At 36.8% G+C, this 22,940-nt stretch overlaps 1 protein-coding gene across 3 annotated transcripts in view; it reads right to left on the bottom strand.

Moving 5' to 3' along the window:
- Positions 1-1,338: 1,338 nt before the first annotated feature.
- Positions 1,339-22,940, bottom strand: part of XRCC4 (X-ray repair cross complementing 4) — a 291,186-nt gene continuing 269,584 nt past the window's right edge. For all 3 annotated transcript variants that reach the window (XR_013418175.1, XM_001111900.5, XM_078004438.1), the window contains one exon: positions 1,339-1,963. Coding sequence is in view for 2 of the 3 variants with exons in the window: in XM_001111900.5 (XP_001111900.2) it covers positions 1,852-1,963 (112 nt within the window). In the remaining variant the exon portion in view is untranslated. The remainder of the gene's footprint in view (positions 1,964-22,940) is intronic.

Raw genomic sequence — 22,940 nt, 5'->3', positions numbered from 1 at the left:
GCGGCAAGGGGAGTAAAGAGAGAGGGGTGGGAAATCAGGTTGGGGAGGTAAGCAGGGGTGCCATCATATCAAACTTTGTAGGCCATGGTACAGGTCCAGACTTTTTTCAAAGGGCAGTGGTTTATTATTGGTAGGTTTTAGTTCAGGTAGGAAAATAATCTTATCTAAGATTTAAAAATTCAGTTTGGTTTCATTGTAGGAGAATAGAAAATTAAGCAGGGAGACCAGTGAGGAAGCAGTGTAGCTGTAGTAGAGAGACAGAGAGGGAGAGTCAATTTGTATTTTGGAAGTAAAAATAACAGAATGTGCAAGGAGAAGAAAGCAGAGACACCAAGGAGGATTCCTGCGATTTTAGCTTCAAGGAACTGCGTATGTGGTAGTGAAATTTCCCAAATATAAGACAGCAGAAGAAATGATGGTCAGGATAATCAAATTTCTGCTTTGGATGTGCTAAAACATCTAAAGAAAGGTAAAAGTAGATAACTGTACTCGTCTGTATTTAAAAAAAGATGCCAAGATGTATCAAGATTTAATACAAACGATTTTTAAGAAATCTTAAGAAACTCCTTTTGTGACAAGTTAAAGATAAATTATACATACACACATGTATATCCATATATATGCATGTATATATAAAATTTGACTACAAAGAAAACTATGCTAATTTTGGAGATATCGGCAGACAGATGGCATTCAAAACCACAAACGACCTAGAATAACCTAGGGTGACAATGTAGGTAATGAAGAGAAGAGGGCTGAAAATTAAACCCAGGGCATTCAAACATTTAACTGTTGGGCAAAGGAGAAGGAATCAGCCAAAAGGTCTAAAAAATTAGTGACTGGAAAGAAAGAGGAATACAAAGAGCATATGCTATAGCAAAAGTCAAGTGAAGAAAATGTTTACTGGGGAGAAGCAATCAACTATATAAAATGTGCTGACAGGCTTAATAACATGAGGACTAAGAATGGGCCAATCACTGGATTTAGCAACATGGTGGTCATGGCTAACTCTGATATTGTTAACTTTGAGTAACATGGAAGGAATGGATATTAAACAGGTAAGAAGTGAAGATAGAATGAAAGGTTAAGAAGCAGAAACAGTGATTACAAAGACAATAGTGCCGGATGTTATTGCAAAGAGCTATGACAAGGTCCTTGTCTTCAAGAAGGGCCCGTGTATGTGTAAGATAAATCTTTTATCAATAATCCCTGAAAAATATGCTTTTTTTTTTTTTTGCCACAAAGGGGGTTACATTTACATTAATGAGCAGTTTCTAAAAACCCGTTACTTACTATAATAAAAATTAACTTAACACATTTTATTAAGAACACAAAACCTTGAATGTATCAAAAATTTTATTATCAGATTTTCAGAATGTTTATGTACAAACTAAAATTATATTTTATACATCATTACACAAATTAAAATGCTCAAACATCAGTGTTCAGAATATGTTTTAATATGTCTATTCAAAAAAGGCTGAAGACATTTTAAAAGGATGTTTTCTTTGTCCTATTTTCAAAATCTTCCTAGACAGGATGTTAGATAGCTATCACATATAATATGTGTGAATGAATATGATAAATGTGGCCTTTGCAACAAGAAGTCTGAAATTTTAGGTAATTATAGGCATGCTGAATGAATAGTTTAGAATAATGTGCCAGTGTCATCATCAAATACTATCTTCGTATACATGTGTAATTCATTTTGCACAATGGTTTCAATTCAGTGTGTATGTAATTAAATTGTAAGGTACAGTAATAGCTGCTAACTTGAAATTCTGCCTTTTCATTTTAAAGAAATGAATAGAAAACATAGTCTAGTGAACATCAAAGTGTTTTTTGAGACTGTTAAATCTCATCAAAGAGGTCTTCTGGGCTGCTGTTTCTCAGAGTTTCTAAAGACATGTTTTCAGCTGAGATGTGCTCCTTTTTCGATGTCTCAGGTAGTGAAGGATCAGGCCTAGAGTTGAAAAGAAAATCAAAATAGTTTTATTTTTAAAAACTTCTGTTATAGAGTAAAAGAAAATGAAGAGACACATAAGTGAAATGACAGTCAAATCCTGTTTCAAAATTGGTTTCGAGATTTACTTCTCTATGCTGTTAACTGTAAGGAAAGAGATGAAGAGACTAATTTCTCTAACTGCTTTAGAATTAATCTGTCTCTATTCTGACCCCAGGAAAATTCAAAAACCTATAACAATACTCATAATTGAGGTCAAGAAATAAAATATTCTATCCTCTATGCTATAATCACTTTTATGCCAGGATATAGAAGGTTTTTCAAGTTACTCCTTTAATGATTTCATCACAATTTACATTTTACTCTGGCTTTCTTAAATTCTACCGATTAACGTGCATTTTAATCTCTTAGCAGCAGAAAGTTTTGGTCCCATGAACTACCTTTAGTGGGTCGGATGACTATGTGTATATATGAAAAATAATGATTTTTCACATTTATAGCAGTTGTTGATGAAATGTTGGCCCATATTCATTTATCGAATCTGCATATCTTCATTTAGTGAACTAAATTTTACTCAGGTTCGTATTGTAGTCACTATTTCAATGGATTGAGTGCTATACTTATGTAGATATTTTCTTTGAACCCTAAGATAACAGGCTGACTGCCATGATCACTATTAATTGGTCTTAGAAAGACTGTGCTGGAGAATAACAGAGCTCAATCAGAAGTAAAGCTTTGGAGTGTCTGTTAATATCCTTGTAGAAACCTTGTCAGTGGTTCTCTGTGGAACCTAAATAAAGTATGCTTAATTTTATCAATTAGAGGTGGCTTCCGGGGTGATTATGATTAGGTTGAGCTAACCCAGTAACACTTGGTAATAGCCCTCTATTTCCAACTTTGAAGGCCATGGTGGAGTTACAGCACCTTGGTATAGCTGAGAAAGCATGGAACTTGAAGTCAGGAAAAACAAATTTGAACCCAGGTCTATTTCATATTAGCTATGTAACTTTAGGCAAGTCATTTAAACTAACTGGGCTTCTATTCTCTCCACTGTAAAACTGAGATATTAGTACTTTTCTAGAGGTGGTCTAAAGAGGAAATGAGTTGATGTAAATGAAAATGCTTATAAATTCCCACAAAATATTTGGAAACTATTATTATTATCTGCTAATACTGCATAAACTACATACGAGTTTCCATTAACAGCAGAGAAGAATAACTATTGAAAACCCCCACATATCAAGTATGTTTAGATGATGAGTATTTTCAAAAGCTTGCACCCTTACCTGGTTGCACAGATTATTAGAAACGAGTTCTCCTTGGCATCATGATTAGAGACAATTAACTATGGTTGGCTGCCACTAGACCTGGGACATGTTCTGTCTTATTCTGAGCAAGCCAATTTCAGACAATATTATCATCACAGGAGTGCCAAGGTGCTAGGCATTAATGCATTCAAGATGACAAGTACTACCCTCTGGGATTTGCAATGTTAAAATTAACAATAAATACAGGCATAATTATTGTAACATGTAATTAAATATCTAAAAATATATTCCAAAGGAGGAGAAAATGATACAGTATGGGATAAAAGTATAATTATTACAGGTATACGTTTTCTTTGTCAACTCAAAACACATTAAACACTTTTCTCTGGCCAAATGTCTTAGAGTTGCTTGTACTCCTCCTAGGCAAAAGAGATAACTGAACTATCTCAATTAAAAGTAAGAAATGGAAAAACAAGCAAGGCAGATACAATAAATGGTGCACGGCAAAGTGGCTAGCCATTTGCAGAAGATTGAAAGTGTGCCCCTATGTATTAGTCCATTCTTGTATTCCTATAAAGAACTACCTGAGACTGAGTAATTTATAAAGAAAAGAGGTTTAATTGGCCACAGTTCCACAGGCTGTACAGGAAACATGGCTGAGAAGCCTCATGGTAGAAGGTGAAAGGGAAGCAGGCCCGTCTTACACGGCTGGAGAAGGAGGAAGCCGGGGGGAAGATGCCACAAACTTTTAAACAACCAGATCTCATGAGAACTCACTCACTATCATGAGAATGGCAAGGGGGGAATCTGTCTCCAGGATCCAATCACCTCCCACCAGGCCCCTTCTTCAAGATTGAGAATTACAATTAGACACATGATTTGGGTGGGGACACAAGTCCAAACCATATCGCCCTACCTTTCAACATATACAAACATTAACTCGAGATGGATTAAAAATTTAAATGTAAGATTTCAAACTATAAAAAACTTAGAAGAAAACCTAGGAAATATCCTTCTCAACATTGGCATTGGCAAAGAATTTTTGGCTAAGTCCCCAAAAACAATTGCAACAAAAACAAAAATTGACAAGCAGGACCTAATTAAACTGAAGAGTTTCTATACAGCAAAAGAAACTATCAACAAAGTAAATAGCCTACAGAATAGGAGAAAATATTCTCAAAATATGCATCTGTCAAAGGTCAAATATCCAGAATCTATATGGAACTTAAATCAACAAGCAAAAAGCAAATCGACCCATTAATAAATGGGCAAAGGACACGAACAGACGCTTCTCAAAAGAAGACACACAAGCAGCCAACAAACATATGAAAAAAAATGCCACACATCACTACTCATCAGAGAAATGCAAATCAAAACCACAATGAGATACCATCTAACACCAATCAGAATGCCTGTTATTAAAAATTCAAATAATAATATATGCGGGAGAGGCTGCAGAGAAAAGAGGACACTTATACACTGTTGGTGGGAATGTAAATTACTTCAGCCACAGTGGAAAGTACTTTGGAGATCTGTCAAAGAACTTAAAACATAACTACCATCCAATCCAGCAATCCTGTTACTGGGCATATTCCTCCCAAAAAACCCAAAGTTTTCTACCAAAAAGACACATGCACTGGCATGTTCATTGCAGCACTACTCACAATAGCAAATACATGGTATCAACTTAGGTGGCCATCATTGGTGGACTGGGTAAAGAAAATATAGTACATATACACTATGGAATACTACACAGCCACCAAAAAGAATGAAGCAATGTCCTTCGTAGCAACATGGATGCAGCTGGAGACCATAATCCAGAGCAAATTAATGCAGGAACAGAAAACCAAATACCTGTGTTTTCACTTACAAGTGAGAGCTAAACATTTGGATATACATGGGCATAAAGATGGAAACAATAGACACTGGGGATTAGGGAGGGGTCATGGGCTCAAAAACTACCTATTGGGGATTATGCTCAATACCTGGGTGATGAGATCCCTATCCTAAACCTCAGCATCCTGCAACATACCCCTATAATAAACCTGCACATGTACCCCCTGTATCTAAAATAAAAGCTGAAATCATATTTAAAAAGTCAGACATGGAAAGATCTCCGTAATTGTGCCCATTGTTTAGATACTGTGCACCAGAACACAGAGATCTATCAATTTTGTTTTTAAAAAAATCAGCATATGACCAAAGGACCATTCTGAAGTGACCAGACTGAAGGATAAATAGATTCCTGGTGCTTCACTTACAATTTACAATTCCTTCTGAGGTCATGAGGAGCTAAGAAATAGATTTTGACTCCTGTTCATAGTGCCTAGTCATAACAGATACTCAGTAAAAGTTGTCCTGAATGGAGATCATTGAGTTTTTATATCCATGGCGAGTCAATAGAGTAAATTTAGAACTCTCTCCACAACTCTTAAAACAGTTTTATTATTTTTACAGGTAATAAATGTTTATTGTTAGACATTTTGTAAATTCTGAAAAGCATAAAAAAGAACACAAAAATGTTGATATGGCTTGGTTGTATCCCCACCTGAATCTCTTTTTGAACTCAATGTTGGAGGAAGGGCCTGTTGGGAGGTGATTGGATCATGGGGGTGGACTTCTCCCTTGCTATTCTTGTGATAGTATGTGTGTAACCAGAGAAGTGGGGCATTGCTATAAAGGTATGTGAAAATATAGAAGCAACTTTGGAACTGGGTAATAAGCAGAGGTTGGAACAGTTTGGAGGGGTCAGAAAAAGAAAGGAAGATGAGGGAAAGTTTGGAACATCCTAGAGACTTGTTAAATTGTTGTGACCAAAATGCTGATGGTGATATGGACCATGAAGTCCAGGCTGAGGTGGTCTCAGATGGAGATAAGGAAGTTATCGAGAACTGGGGTAAAGGTCACTCTTGCTATGCTTTAGCAAAGACCATTTCATTGTGCCCCTGGTCTAGGGATTTGTTGTACTTTGAACTTGAGAAGATGATTTAGGGTTGCTGGTGGAAGAAATTTCTAAGCAGCAAAGCATTCAAGGTGTGGCCTGGCTGCTTCTAAAAGCCTACTCTCATCTGCATGAACAAATAAATGACCTGGAACTTATATTTAAAAGGAAAGCAGAATAAAAGTGAAAATTTTGCAGCCTTGTCATATGGTAGAAAAGAAAAACCCATTTTCTGGGGAGGAATTCAAGGCTGCAGAAATTTGCACAAGTAAACAGGAGCCAAATGTTAATAACCAAGACAGTGCCTCCAAGGCATTTCAGAGATCTCCATGGCAGCCCCTCCCATCACAGGCCAGGAGGCCTAGGAGGGTAGACTTGTTTTGTGGGCCAGCCCAAGGGCCCTGCTACTCTGTGCAGCCTTGGGACATGGCACCCCGCATTGTGGCTGCTCCTGCTCCAGCTGTTGCTAAAAGGGGCCAAAATGCAGCTCAGGCCATTGCTTTAGAGGGTGCAAGTCTCAAGCCTTGGTGTCTTCCATGTGGTGGTAAGCCTGCAGATGTGTAAAGTGCACGAGCTGAGGCTTGGGAGCCTCCACGTAGGTTTCAGAGGATGTATGGAAATGCCTGGATGTCCAGGCAGAAGTCTGCTGCAGGGGTACAGTCCTCATGGAGAAGCTCTACTAGGGCAGTGTGGATGGAAAATGTGTAGTTGGAGTCCCCAAAGAGACACTGCCTAATGGAACTGTAAGAAGACAGCTACTGTCCTCCAGACCACAGAATGGTAGATCCATCATCAGCTTGTGCCATGCATCTGGAAAAGCTGCAGGCACTCAACACCAGCCTATGAAAGCAGGCATAGGGGCTCTACCCTGGAGAGCCACAGGGGCAGAGTTTCCCAAGGACCTGGGAGTCTACCCCTTGCATCACTGTGCCCTGGATGTGAGACATGGAGTCAAAGGAGATTATCTGGGAGCTTCTAGATTTAATGACTACTATGCTGGTTTTTGAACTTGCATGGGGCCTGTAGCCCCTTTGTTTTGGCCAATTTCTCCCACTTAGAATAGAAGCACTTACCCAATGCTTGTACCCCATTGTATCTTGGAGGAAACTAGCTTGGTTTTGATTTTACAGGCTCATAGGTTGAAGAGACTTGCCTTATCTCACATGAGACCTTGGACTTGAACATTTGAGCTAACACTGCAATGAGTTAAGATTTTGGCGGACTGTTGGCAAGGCATGATCGTGTTTTGAAATGTGACAAGGGGATGTGGGAGGGGCTGGGGATGGCATGATGTGGTCTGGCTTTGTGTCTGCACCCAAATCTCATGGTGAATTGTAATCCCCAATGTTGGAGGAGGGGCCTGGTGGGAAGCGACTGGATCATGGGGGCAGATATCCCCCTTGCTGTTCTTGTGATAGTGTGTGAGTTCTCTTGAGATCTCATTGTTTAAAAGTGTGCAGCACTTCCCCTTTTGCTCTCTCTCTCCTGCCAGTCATGTGAAGATATGCCTGCTTCCCTTTTGCCTTCCATCATGATTATATGTTTCCTGAGGCCTCCCCAGCAGCAGAAGCCTGTGAAGCCTACAGAACTGTGAGTTGATTAAACCTCTTTTCTTTATAAATTACCCAGTGTCAGACATGTCTTTATAGCAGGGTGAGAAAAGACGAATACAAATGGCTACTATCTTATTTTGCATTACTTGTATTTTCACAGCCTTTTTTTTTTTTTACAAAAATGTGATCATTCTATACATTTATAGTTTTGCAGCTTGATATTTTCACTGTATAATACATTAGAGATGTATTTTCATGCTGAAAAATTTAGATCCATATTCATCATTAATTTTAATTTTGATATACTAACCATTAGTTCACTGATAGAGGTTTGGGTTGGTTCAATATTTAAATGCCCTCATAAACAAGACAACAATTAGTATCCTTATACATATACCTTAGCATTTTTATATTTTTTTTCATGAACATGCTTGTTCTAAGGAATCATGCTTAGAGGTATAATTTGAAAAAAACAACTCAGAGAACCTGTATCTAAAGTTTTAATATAAGGTGAGAGAAACAAATAAATAGAGACTTGGGTGTTCCTAATGAAATTATAGCCATTAGTTATGGCTCTGTTTAAATTCTAAACCTTCCATAAAGACTTACTTTATTTTCATATTCCTATTTCATTTCATATTCATAATTTTATTTCCTCTAGTCATTTACAGTACCTAATATCTGTATCTTATATTTCAATATATAGTTTTATTTAATCAATACTGTACTTGTTGATTATACACTATGAACAGCTCACTGTGTTAGGAAAATAGAACAAATGTGTTACTCCTGCTCTCAGAAAGCTTTCAGTTAAACATTTACTTTATCTAATTTTTTCAAATGTGTCTTTTTATCTTAACAATGTTATAAATAGCTGGAAAGTAACAACTAAATAACATAATTTGTTCATAAAGAGTGACTTATCGCTTTAGGCATCTCTATAAGTATATTAATATTTAACATTCAGGTATATGTTCGGATAGTTTTCTGTGGGCAAAGTGGTTCAATAGGGGATATTCTGAAACTAGATATTCTGAATCTCAATAGAAATTTTGGTCAGGTCACTGCTGGACCCCAGTTTCTTCATTTGTGGAAGGCTGAGGTTATTATAAATGATCTTAGAGCTCTTTCAGTTCCTGAATCTGAATTTGTTATGCTTGAATAGTTCAGCATAGACTACTTTGCAAAATACATGCTCTCAAGAAATATTTGTGGAATAAATGATTAATGTGAATTAAAGAGGAAAGATTAATGACAGAATAAGAAACTAAAGTTACAGGCTAAAGCCTGTCTTCTTTCAAATAAAGAGAATATAATGAAACTTCTCCAGATGACACTCTCACTAAAAGGTGGTGTATATTCTCAATAATATAGTTGCAGAGATTTCTATGTTCTATTAGTTGAATTTCATACTGTGTTAAAACACACACACGCAGACACACACATACACAAACTACAACTTGAATCAAAATTGCACTACATCATCTAACTAACAATGAACACTGTACATCAAAAGCTAGATTTATTAAAAACAAAGTCTCATCCAGGGAAAGTTTCTCTAAAAATATTAGAATAAAAGATTGACTTCTCTTTTAACTTTATTGGAGTTAAATTAATAACATCTTTAAAATGATATTTGTCTCATTTTGTAAAGACATTTTCTCAGCCAAGTTTAAAATGGTATCACTATGGCTGGAACAGCAATCCCTTCCTACTCAAACGAGAAGCATTAAAGTTTAGAGTGACGTATATTTTCTGAGAGTAGTATTTCTGAAATACGTCATAGTGTCAACCTGAGCAAACAGAGAGATCCAGGAAAATGAATAGTGATTGATGGCACCATAACACTTGAAGAATCATGCTTGTTCGACTTTGACACAAACAATGATCTAAATTTAAAAAATAAATTGTTATTTTAGGTAAAATAACTAATTTTTTGAGGCCTAACTATATCTCTACCTATACAACACACATAGAATTCAAATTTTTTGTGTCAAAATTCAAATAAGTATGATTCCAGGTGAATTAAACACTTAAGTGAGAAAGGCAAAGCTTTAAAGCTTTTAGAAGAAAATACAGGGGAATGTCTTTATTACTTTGAAATAAGAAAGTTTGTTCAAGGCAGAAATCGAAAACCATTAAGATAAAGATTGATACACTGAATTGCATTTGAAGTAAGTACTTCTGTTTATCAATAGATACCTTAAAGAGAATGAAATGACAAGACATAAACTGTGAGGAGATACTGCAACATATGCTAGTAACAAAGAATATCCAAAGAACTCCTATTAACGATTTTTTAAAAACCAAAACATATGCCAAAGACTATAGGAACTTCCAAAAAGGGGAATAATGGAGGTAAATAAGCATATGATAATAAGCTCAACTTCATTAGTGACCAAGAAAATGCAAATTAAAGCCAATGTGAAATAGTTTACACCAGATAAGCAAAAATTAAAATGTACAATAATATCAAAGATTTTGGAGGATGCGGAATAACTAGATAAATTATTGCTGGTAGGAGAACAAATGTTTGAAACCATTTTATAAAACAATTTGGCAATAACTGTCAAGGTATATGAAGGTATATTCCTATAACTTAGGAATTCCACTCATAGGTACGTTCCCTTGAGAAACATTGGGTGTATCATGAGATATGTACCCAATCATAGATGCATTGTTTACAACAGTGAAAAACAAGAACTACCCAAATGTCTCTCCACAGGAAAATAGGGGAATTAATTATTAAATTTTCATATAATGGACGAGATTATACAGTTATACACATATATGAATCTTAAGCATAATGTTGAGCAAAAGAGCAAGGCTCACACTTGTATCCTAACACTTTGGGAGGCTGAGGCGGGAGGATCGTTTGAGCCTAGTAGTATGAGAAGTATGAGACCATACTACTGGGCAAGACAGTAAGACTCCGTCTCTAGAAAAAAAAAAAGGTAAAAAATAAATTAGCTGTGTGTGGTGGTACACATCTGTAGTGCTAGCTACTCAAGAGGCTGAAGCAGGAGGATCCCTTGAGCCCAGGAGTTTGAGGATGCAGTGAACTATGATCATGTCATTGCACGCCAGCCTGGGTGATAGAGTGGGACCCCATCTCTTAAAAAAAAATACACACATTTAAATAAATGATTATATTTATTTAAATTTCAAAACCATGCAAAACTATGCAATATTTCTCTTTGAACAATGGAGTGTGTGTGTGTGTGTGTGATTTGTGTCAGTGTATCTTTGTATGCACACACGTAATAGTTTGGGATCCGATCTGCTATTTCTGGATCTTATTATTTCTCTTCCGTGACAATATTCTCAGAATTCTAGATTTTGTAGCTTTGGCTATTGTGAAGATGGTGACACAGAAGAGGAGAAGGTTTAGGATTAGGCATAAAGACGTCAGTTTCAGACATAACAGGTGAGTTTGAAGTGCCCAAAGGATATTCAAATGCAGATATATGTTGAATAGGTTAACAAATACACAGGTATAGGACTCAGGAGAGATGTATGGACTAGATGCACCAAGACAGCAGTCATTGCTATAAGGCAACTGGGTGAGTTGAAATGATCACCCAGAGAAGAGACCATCAGAGAGAAAAGGTTTAGTAAGAAATAGTGGAGAATATTAAAATTGTAGGAACAGACAGCTAGAGAAAGAAATGAGTCAAAAAAGGAATGGCTCTAAAAATGAGTAAAACCAGGGAGGAGCGTTGTCACAGACGCCAAGGGCCAAGTTGACTTTGCGTGCCCACAGCTTGTGCTGTTTCCACTTGCCACCCAAACACTGGCTCTCTATACAATTCTGACTGACAAACCTGAAAATACACTTCAGGCTAATGAGTCTCACCCACTATAAATTATCTGGAGTTGAGAAGAATAGCCTGGAAGGATGCTGCTATGTTCATGATTTATTACAGACAAGAAGAACAGGCAATGTTTTCTTTTGGGGAGAATGAAGTCTCAAATTCTCAGACTGCAGCAGTCACGGCAAAAATCCAGCAAATGGTCAATTCCTGCCTATCCACCATGGCAGGACATTCTGAGGCAGCTGTTTTACTCATGTTAAAATAACAAAAGTATATACATCTTTCTTTTATCACAAACTTCCCTGGCATCCATCCTCCTCATCACCGATGAGGACTAGGGAAAAGCTCAGATATGGGGAGAGGGATAAAGATGAGAGGTAAGGTTAGGGCAGTATACAAATTGAGAATCCATCCTAAGCACTGGATGGGGCACACATCATTTGGTTAAAAAAAAAAAAAAAGCCAAATATTTTACGGTTTGTTTTTAGAACACTTCAAATGAAACTTTAATCGAAATGACCTTAAAAACCAGCCAAATCAAAATATCAGGTACTTGCTGCTATTAAATAACTAAGCAGCTATCAGATTGACCTTAACAGAATTCCCATTATGAAATAAAGTCAATTATGGAAACACCTCTTAAATGGAAAAGTTTTAAATAATGTGCTTAAAGATTTGACATCACCAAAGTTACCACTGTATTTTCAAATTTTAAATGTTAGTATTAAAAAAAATTGATCTTAGAATAAGTGGGAAAAGTAGCCTACAAATTTCTAGTTGACCTTATAAAAACCAAAACCATCTCCTAAATAAACAGACTGAAGTCATCCAGATTCAGTAAAACCAGTGCTGAACATTGCCTGGAATTCACTAAGCCTACACGTCATTTCGTTGGCCTAGAAAATAAAAGAGAAGCTGAAACTTTCTGGCAGACAAAATGGCAAATAAAAGAAATTGCATTTGTTATTTTCAGTTACATTCCTAAAGATATCTTTTTCTAATGAATAAGACTTTTCTAATGAATAAGAATTTGTTTAAATTCATCAAGAGCAGGAAGAAAATGGAAATAGAATGAACAGAATAATAAAGAGTGAATACACGTAATGTTAAAACGAATTGACATGCTTTATAGATATTGGGAAAGGATGAGAATTCTAAAATTTTCCTGTAAAATACACATATATTATAGATTTGAAAATAAGATTATCTAGTTCTGGAGAATTCAAATTTTAAAGTCAACCACTAAGATGAACATACCCAGAATCTACAAGGATGCAAGTCACTTACAGAGAAATTTCATAATTTCATAATGACTAAAGATTTTGTCACTCTTGCTGTACTTTATTCAGATAAATAAAACTGTTCTGGTAATTCATTAAACAATACCAAAGTACAAAGATACTTAAAAAATCAATACTTGAAATGTCCTGCATAAATTCCAAGTTTTGAAATCATATAGGTGACATTTGCTACTGTTGATCTATGCCTATAGAAGTGGAAAATTGTCACGCTGGTGGAAAGTTACTCCTTTAAGACAAGCCAGGTGATCCGTGAGCTTACTGCCGCTTGCTGTGCTACAAATGAAACTTCCCTCACTAGCCTAGAAGCCTCTCCAGTTAGGGGGATTCTGCTTTGTTTGACTTGGAACAATAGTTAGCACATAAAAGTTCCACTGATTGCATGTATTAACCAAATAACAAATAATTGAATACATGAGAGCGTATTAATAAGAAGGCTCAATAAAGTTAAGCAATGTACCCGCAACCATGCAGCCAGTAAGCATGAGTGAGCAGGCAGTCAAGTCAGTAATGGAGCCAGGATTTTAGCCTAGGTTAAAATCCAAAATCCATACCCTTTACATTAGGCCATTCTAATGGGTGTGGGGGGTCATCATTAACTCTTATTTCTACTCCAGAGGATGTTTTTTTCTTCTGAGGAAGGCAGCTTGGTTGTGTGCAGTGTGTCTCAAAAAGTAGTTCTGTAAGATATTCTCTAAAAAAATATGTGGTCCAAAATGTTCAGAAAATGTCTTCATCTACTAAGTTCTCTTAGTCTTTCATATACATATTATACACTAAAATTTCTGTTAATTGGGAAATCTGTTAATTAGGAAGAACAAAAGCAACGTGTAGAAGAGTATATACAGAAAACCAGAATGTGTGTGTATTTACATTATGCCAAATGTGCATGTATATATGTGTGTATGTGCTCAAGTGTCTAGAATAGCTATGGGAGGATACACAGGTAAATGGTAGCTGCTGAGAGGAATTTTAGCTGAGAGGGACACCTTTGCTGAATATTCTCTTAAACTGTTGGGTTTTTTTTTTTTTTAAACCTTATACATACATTATATTTTTGTAAGTGCTTTAAGAGAAAAGAATCTTGTTTAACCTAGGTTTTCCAAATGAATTTGGTGGCAGAAGCCCCTTTTCTCACAATCTCACAATCTCTTCACCATTAACATCCCAAGAAACTAGTGTCTTCTGGAATAGGCTGTATTACCTTCCTTGCTGAGAAAACAACATCCATTAGTCTGAAACCATAAACTGAAGGAAAACAGAAATACACAAAAAAGAAGACAGAACTCTACTTTTAGCTATCAAGAGAAGGGGTAGACAATAATACCAGCCATGGAGGATAGTGATTTCTAAACTGAGACCAAGGGTGGTAGTTTCACCGTAGCGTGGAATGAGTGCTTTTTGTTTCCTATGGCTGATGCAACAAATTACCATAATGTAATGCCTTAGAACAATGCCAATATATCATCTTACAGTTCTGGAGGTCAGAAGTCTGACAGATCTCACTGATCAAAAGTCAAGAAGTTGGCAGAGCTGTGTACTTCTCTGGAGGCACTAGTGGAGAAGCTGTTTCTGTGTGTGTGTGTGTGTGTGTGTGTGTGTGTGTGTGTGTGTTTTAGCTTGTAGAGGCCACTCCCTTCCTCTGTCTTCAAAGTCAGCAATGGCAGGTGGACTCCTTCTCACTACACATCATTCTGACGTTGCTTGCTTAGTCTTATCTCTTCCCCTGACTTTCTTCTTCTGCCACTCTTTTCTACTTAAGGCCCTTTGTGATTATATTGGACCTAACTGGATAATCCAGGATAATTTCACTGTTTTTAAGGTCTGCTGATTTTCAACCTTATTTCCATCTGTAGCCTTAATTTCCCATTGCTACGTGGTCTAACACATTCTCAGGTTCCAGGAATTAAGACGTAGACATCTCTGGGGGAAGAGGGTGGGTGATGTACTATTCTGCCTACCACTCTAGTCTTAACTTTGTTATTAGGGCTTAATTATTATTCCAATCTGCTGAATTAAATAGATTTCAGGAAAACTGAGTAGAGAAAAGAGGTCGAGCAAGAGCAGGGGCCCCGAGTTAAAAGAAATCCCCCAAGCTGGTTGGAAGAGGGATCTGCAAGGTCAGTGTAATGTTATCTATAGCTCAAAGAAACGGCCATTGGGTCTTATCGAGAGATAACTGAACTAGAATCATTGAGACAGGCTGGCAACCACTATCATCTATCACTTACCCATCCACTATTTATTGAGTGTCTATTGTGAGTCAGAGACTGAGCTAGAGACATGGGATTTAAAGTGAGCAAACAATCAATCCAAGGCAGAAGCAATGCTGAACTTCTGAATTCCCTTAAATACAAACTTACAGTAGCCCTTGTCTGGGGGATAACAAAACAGAATGCTGTGTTTCACTCCAACGGTTCTAAAGAGCAAGGTTGGTTGTTAAAGAACCATCATGGGAATGTGACCGGTGCTGTACATCACACAGGGCCACGAGCTTAGAGGGGCTTCATATTTGGTTTAATGCTCTGCTGAATATTTCTCTAGGCTTTCCATGAAATGGTTGACTAAGGAAGATTCTGCAGCTTGAATATGTATTTTTTTTATTATACTTTAAGTTCTGGGTTACATGTGTAGAATGTGCAGGTTTGTTACATAGGTATACAGGTGCCATGGTGGTTTGCTGCACCCATCAACTAGTCATTTACATTAGGTATTTCTCCTAATACTATCCCTCCCCCAACCCCCCATCTCCTGACAGGCCCTGGTGTGTGATGTTCCCCCTCCTTGTGTCCATGTGTTCCCATTGTTCAACTCCCACTTATGAGTGAGAACATATGGTGTTTAGTTTTCTCTTCTTGTGTTACTTTTGCAGCTTGAATTTTTAAAGAAGACTTATGTGTGAATGAAAAGTGAATCTATAAAGCAAGACTATTCAAATTCTGGAAGGTGTTCTTTCTTAAAGATATTAAAAAGGGGTCAGCACTAGAATAAGTCAGATGGAAATAATCTATAAAATTGTTACTTTTGATTTTGAATTAAAAATATTAAACTTTTAAATTAGTGTTTTAAATATAACCAAACTGTAAAGTAAACCCAAAATGTACAGAGAGGCAGAAGGCTTTTAAAACAGATCACTGTATTCCACAATCGGTAGCAATTTGCTGTGTAGATAAGGCAACACAAGCCTACGCTCAGAATTACTGGAGAAAGACCTATCCAGCCATTTTTTGCCCTGGAAAAGTCTTTAATATGTATGGTATTATGATTTCAATAAGAAGTTATATGTCACTGCTGCACTTTTATTTATCACACTAAAAATATGTGAAGTAATTTCAAATGCTAAGTCAATCAAATCCATACAGAACGCCATTGACCACAGCTGTGTGCTATGTTCACATAACTATATTAACTAAACATACTATACATATTTTCTGACTGTAAAATCTTTACAATTACACAAATTACTAATTTTTTCAGGACTTTACTCCGAACTAATGTTCCTTTTGAGGAACAGAGTGTGAATAACACATGGTTCCATTAGAGAATTTAACTGATACAATGTGGTCTCATTTCTTTAAATGTCCTACTATAATCAATGGCTTAATGAAAATATAAAAATGAGATTAAAAATAATAATTCTCCAAACTTCATAGTGGAGGAAGCTTTTAGATGTCATTCAGCAATATTAATACATTTAATAAAATGAATGTTTTATAAAGGCATTGATTTAATTTGCCAAAATGCAGGGTGGACTGTAGTCTTTATTATGGCTTGACCATATGAATTCAATACATAATTAATTTACCAATTCAAACAACCACTGTTATCTAACTGATCTTATTTTGCTATTACAGGAAAGCTATATATCTCAGCCTCAATCATCTGTCATCTGAACTATGTACGTAACAATTACCTGTTCTCCTTGCCTTTCACTTCTTTCCCTTTTAGCCTACCTTACACACTGCTGATAATTACTTATCTTTCTACAAGGCAAATTGATTATTATTTTCTACTCCTAAAGGCTACAGTTGAAATTTCCTTGGCATAACAAAAAAATTATTGTACAACTTCTAGCTTCTTGACCACCATTCTGGCTCTAACTATCTAATGCTCTTTCCACACCAAACTTCTTGTCATTCACCAAACACACTATTCTTTCTTAGCCTCCAGGCTATTCCACACAGCTCCCTCACTTTTAGGACTCTTCTACCTTCTTTACTTAGTAGACTTCTTAGTAGTCTCATCTTTCAAAGCCAAGTTCATATGTCATTGTTTCTGTGAAGCTTCCCACAACTCTTCCGGGAGAGAAGGTCATTATCTTTCCAAGTTCATATGTCATTGTTTCGTGAGGCTTCCCATGACTCCTCCAGGAGAGAAGGTCATTATCTCCTATTCACCCATAGTATACACTAAATCAAGTAAGTCTTTGTTCCAGTAATCACAGTTGTGTAATAAACCACCCCAAACTTACTGGCATAAAATAAAGACCATTTTGTTATGCTTCTGTTTAATGTGAGTCTGCAATTTGTCCAGGACACAGCGTGGATAGCTTGTCTCTGCTCTAAGGTGTCAGTGTCTTAGCTGAGAATACTAGAAAGCTGGGGTCGAAACAAGGCTGAGAGCCATCCAAAAGCTCTTTCATTCATATCTGGTGGATGGGTTGGAAGGCCTCAAAGACTAGGGCTGGCTACTGGAGAGTGTACACTGGTGTGGCTTCCTTGCTACAGGGAAGTCTCAGGTAGTCTGACATATACAACTTGGGGCTCTAAGCACAAAGTTGCCTTTTCTGATATAGGCTCCGGAAACCACGCAGCATCACTTCTTCTGTATTCTACTATTTATAAACGAGTCAAAAAAGCCCACACATATTGAAACTGCCTCTCAATGGAAGGAGTGTCAACCATAGACTTTAATTGTGGACATCTTTATTACTTATCTTGTAAGTAACTTGAGGACAGGGACAATGATTTAGAATTGTTTCATTCAGAATTAAGAATAGTTCCTTGTAATAAAGAACTGAGGTTCTGTTGAATAAATTTACCAAAAATCCTCTTGTCAAGGGAATTTGCCTTCTCTTAGAGTTGAGTGTGAAAAAAGCTATAGCAAGTTTCATACACAATTTACACAAAATAAAATCCATTCTAAATCACAGGGCAACATTATAAACTTTTTAGAAATGTTATCACATAGAAAAACATTTAAATCTTATTTATGGCTCAGAAATGAAATTTTAATCTCTGACAACTATAGCTGGTCAGTAGTTGGCTCACTTTCCTTTCTGAGGTAACTTCAAATGTTTATTTTTCAAGTTGTTTTGGATGTTTATAAATTTAAATGCTTACTAGTTTACACTAACACCATTAGCTTAGTTATATCCCACTCCACTGGAATGATTGAGAAGACAGAGTTGTGGTTAATGAATGGTGTTTCAAACCTAATGGCTGAAAGTCTCACTAACAAATGCTGGTCAACTTCTAAGCACACATACACTCAGAACCCAACTACTGGGAGACTAGTTAGTTGGGTTTTCTATTAACCTACGTTTCATTAAATTATGATTATTAAAGGTTTATGAATGTAGTCAATTTAAACCTCTTATATCTGGTTATTGAGAAAAAATAGAGTAAACAAGCAATCATACTTCTTTCTTGATAATTTAAGTAAGTGAAAGCTGATATAAAGTCTTCAGCTCTAGACATCCTTTATTCTGAAATGTGACCACATAATCAATAGGAAATTATTATCCCCAATCTCACAATCAATAACAAACCAAGAAAAAGAATCAGATTTCAAAAATCAGAAAGCATAAACAGAAATTAAAACGTTAAACCAAGAAATTCTAACAGTTGTCTGGAATGAGGAAAGTTGTCATACATGAATTCACATGCAGCCCCAAAAGACAACCATGAAAATCCAACAGGCTCTACACATGCACGGAAAACATGCAGCTGAATTCAACAGTCTGGTCATAATTTCCCTTAAAATGTACATAACTTCCAAGACTCCCTTCAAAATGTTATTGGGCTTCTACAGATGATAAAAACTTAAATCTTAATGTTTTAAATGGCTAAAGTATATTCTTTTATTGCCTTCTATAAAAATAGGCCCATTTGTCATATTGTAAGAGAAAAAGCACGTTCAATATTTCCTATTTTTATCACTGAACACTTTTCTATAACAAAGAAATTTGGAAGTGACTAAAAGGAACAACTGAAAAAACCCGGGGGGCAAAGCAAGATGGCTGAATAGGAACAGCTCCAGTCTCCAGCTCCCAGCGCCAGTGACACAGAAGACGGGTGATTTCTACATTTTCAACTGAGGAACGCAGCTCATTGCCAGCAACGGATCAAAGCTGGATGGAGAATGACTTTGACGAGCTGAGAGAAGAAGGCTTCAGTCCATCAAATTTCTCAGAGCTAAAGGAACTACGTACCCAGCGCAAAGAAACTAAAAATCTTGAAAAAAGAATGGAAGAATGGATAACTAGAATAATCAATGCAGAGAAGGCCATAAACGAACTGACAGAGATAAAAACCATGACACGAGAAATACGCGACAAATGCACAAGCTTCAGTAACCAACTCGATCAACTGGAAGAAAGAGTATCAGTGATTGAGGATCAAATGAATGAAATGAAGCAAGAAGAGAAGTCTAAAGAAAAAAGAGGAAAAAGAAATGAACAAAGACTTCAAGAAGTATGGGATTATGTGAAAAGACCAAATCTACATCTGATTGGGGTGCCTGAGAATGAGGGGGAAAATGGAACCAAGTTGGAAAACACTCTTCAGGATATCATCCAGGAGAACTTCCCCAACCTAGTAAGGCAGGCCAATATTCCAATTCAGGAAATACAGAGAACACCACAAAGATACTCCTCGAGAAGAGCAACTCCAAGACACATAATTATCAGATTCACCAAAGTTGAAATGAAGGAAAAACTGTTAAGGGCAGCCAGAGAGAAAGGTAGGGTTACCCACAAAGGGAAGCCCATCAGACTACCAGCAGATCTCTCGGCAGAAACTCTACAAGCCAGAAGAGAGAGGGGGCCATATTCAACATTCTTAAAGAAAAGAATTTTCAACCCAGAATTTCATATCCAGCCAAACTGAGTTTCATAAGTGAAGGAGAAATAAAATCCTTTACAGATAAGCAAATGCTTAGAGATTTTGTCACCACCAGGCCTGCCTTACAAGAGACCCGGAAGGAAGCACGAAACATGGAAAGGAACAACCGGTACCAGCCATTACAAAAACATGCCAAAATGTAAAGACCATTGATGCTAGGAAGAAACTGCATCAACTAACGAGCAAAATAACCAGTTAATATCATAATTACAGGATCAAGTTCACACATAACAATATTAACCTTAAATGTGAATGGACTAAATGGTCCAATTAAAAGACAGAGACTGGCAAACTGGATAAAGAGTCAAGACCCATCAGTCTGCTCTATTCAGGAGATTGATCTCACATGCAGAGACACACATAGGCTTAAAATAAAGGGATGGAGGATCTACCAAGCAAATGGAAAACAAAAAAAAGCAGGGCTTGCAGCCCTAGTCTCTGATAAAACAGACTTTAAACCAACAAAGATCAAAAGAGACAGAGAAGACCATTACATAATGGTAAAGGGATCAATTCAACAGGAAGAGCTAACTATCCTAAATATATGCATCCAATAGAGAAGCACCCAGATTCATAAAGCAAGTCCTTAGAGACTTACAAAGAGACTTAGACTCCCATACAATAATAATGGGAGACTTCAACACCCCACTGTCAACATTAGACAGATCAACGAGACAGAAAGTTAACAAGGATATCCAGGAATTGAACTCAACTCTGCAGCAAGCGGACCTAATAGACATCTACAGAACTCTCCACCCCAAATCAACAGAATATACATTCTTCTCAACACCACATCGCACTTATTCCAAAATTGACCACATAATTGCAAGTAAAGCACTCCTCAGCAAATGTACAAGAACAGAAATTATAACAAAGTGTCTCTCAGACCACAGTACAATCAAACTAGAATTCAGGACTAAGAAACTCAATCAAAACTGCTCAACTACATGGAAACTGAACAACCTGCTCCTGAATGACTAGTGGGTACATAACGAAATGAAGGCAGAAATAAAGATGTTCTTTGAAACCAATGAGAACAAAGATACAACATACCAGAATCTCTGGGACACATTTAAAGCAGTGTGTAGAGGGAAATTTATAGCACTAAATGCCCACAAGAGAAAGCTGGAAAGATCTAAAACTGACACTCTAACATCACAATTAAAAGAACTAGAGAAGCAAGAGCAAACACATTCAAAAGCTAGTAGAAGGCAAGAAATAACTAAGATCAGAGCAGAACTGAAGGAGATAGAGACACAAAAAACCCTCCAAAAAATCAATGAATCCAGGAGTTGGTTTTTTGAAAATATCAACAAAATTGATAGACTGCTAGCAAGATTAATAAAGAAGAAAACAGAAGAATCAAATAGACGCAATAAAAAAATGATAAAGGGGATATCACCACCGACCCCACAGAAATACAAACTACCATCAGAGAATACTATAAAAACCTCTACGCAAATAAACTAGAAAATCTAGAAGAAATGGATAATTTCCTGGACACTTACACGCTCCCAAGACTAAACCAGGAAGAAGTTGAATCCCTGAATAGACCAATAGCAGGCTCTGAAATTGAGGCAATAATTAATAGCCTACCAACCAAAAAAAGTCCAGGACCAGGTGGATTCACAGCTGAATTCTACCAGAGGTACAAGGAGAAGCTGTCACGATTCCTTCTGAAACTATTCCAATCAATAGAAAAGGAAGGAATCCTCCCTAACTCATTTTATGAGGCCAACATCATCCTGATACCAAAGCCTGTCAGAGACACAACAAAAAAAGAGAATTTTAGAACAATATCCCTGATGAACATCGATGCAAAAATCCTCAATAAAATACTGGCAAACCAAATCCAGCAGCACATCAAAAAGCTTATCCACCATGATCAAGTGGGCTTCATCCCTGGGATGCAAGGCTGGTTCAACATTCGCAAATCAATAAACATAATCCAGCATATAAACAGAACGAAAGACAAAAACCATATGATTATCTCAATAGATGCAGAAAAGGCCTTTGACAAAATTCAACAGCCCTTCATGCTAAAAATTCTCAATAAATTCGGTATTGATGGAATGTATCTCAAAATAATAAGAGTTATTTATGACAAACCCACAGCCAATATCATACTGAATGGGAAAAAAACTGGAAGCATTCCCTTTGAAAACTGGCACAAGACAGGGATGCCCTCTCTCACCACTCCTATTCAACATAGTGTTGGAAGTTCTGGCTAGGGCAATTAGGCAAGAGAAATAAATAAAAGGTATTCAGTTAGGAAAAGAAGAAGTCAAATTTTCCTTGTTTGCAGATGACATGATTGTATATTTAGAAAACCCCATCGTCTCAGCCCAAAATCTCCTTAAGCTGATAAGAAACTTCAGCAAAGTCTCAGAATACAAAATTAATGTGCAAAAATCACAAGCATTCTTATACACCAGTAACAGACAAACAGAGAGCCAAATCAGGAATGAACTTCCATTCACAATTGCTTCAAAGAGAATAAAATACCTAGAAATCCAACTTAAAAGGGATGTAAAGGACCTCTTCAAACCACTGCTCAGTGAAATAAAAGAGGACACAAACAAATGGAAGAATATACCATGCTCATGGATAGGAAGAATCAACATCTTGAAAATGGCCATACTGCCCAAGGTAATTTATAGATTCAATGCCATCCCCATCAGTCTACCAATGAGTTTCTTCACAGAACTGGAAAAAATTGCTTTAAAGTTCATATGGAACCAAAAAAGACCCCACATTGCCAAGACAATCCTAAGTCAAAAGAACAAAGTTGGAGGCATCACGCTACCTGATTTCAAACTATACTACAAGGCTACAGTAACCAAAACAGCATGGTACTGGTACCAAAACAGAGATATAGACCAATGGAAAAGATCAGAGTCCTCAGAAATAATACCACACATCTACAGCCATCTGATCTTTGACAAACCTGACAAAAACAAGAAATGGGGAAAGGATTC

Source organism: Macaca mulatta, chromosome 6 (genome assembly GCF_049350105.2).
Source record: "Macaca mulatta isolate MMU2019108-1 chromosome 6, T2T-MMU8v2.0, whole genome shotgun sequence".
NCBI classification, from domain to species: domain Eukaryota; kingdom Metazoa; phylum Chordata; class Mammalia; order Primates; family Cercopithecidae; genus Macaca; species Macaca mulatta.
The sequence above is the reverse complement of the archived record's forward strand: the minus strand, read 5'-3'. Positions and strand labels throughout refer to the sequence as shown.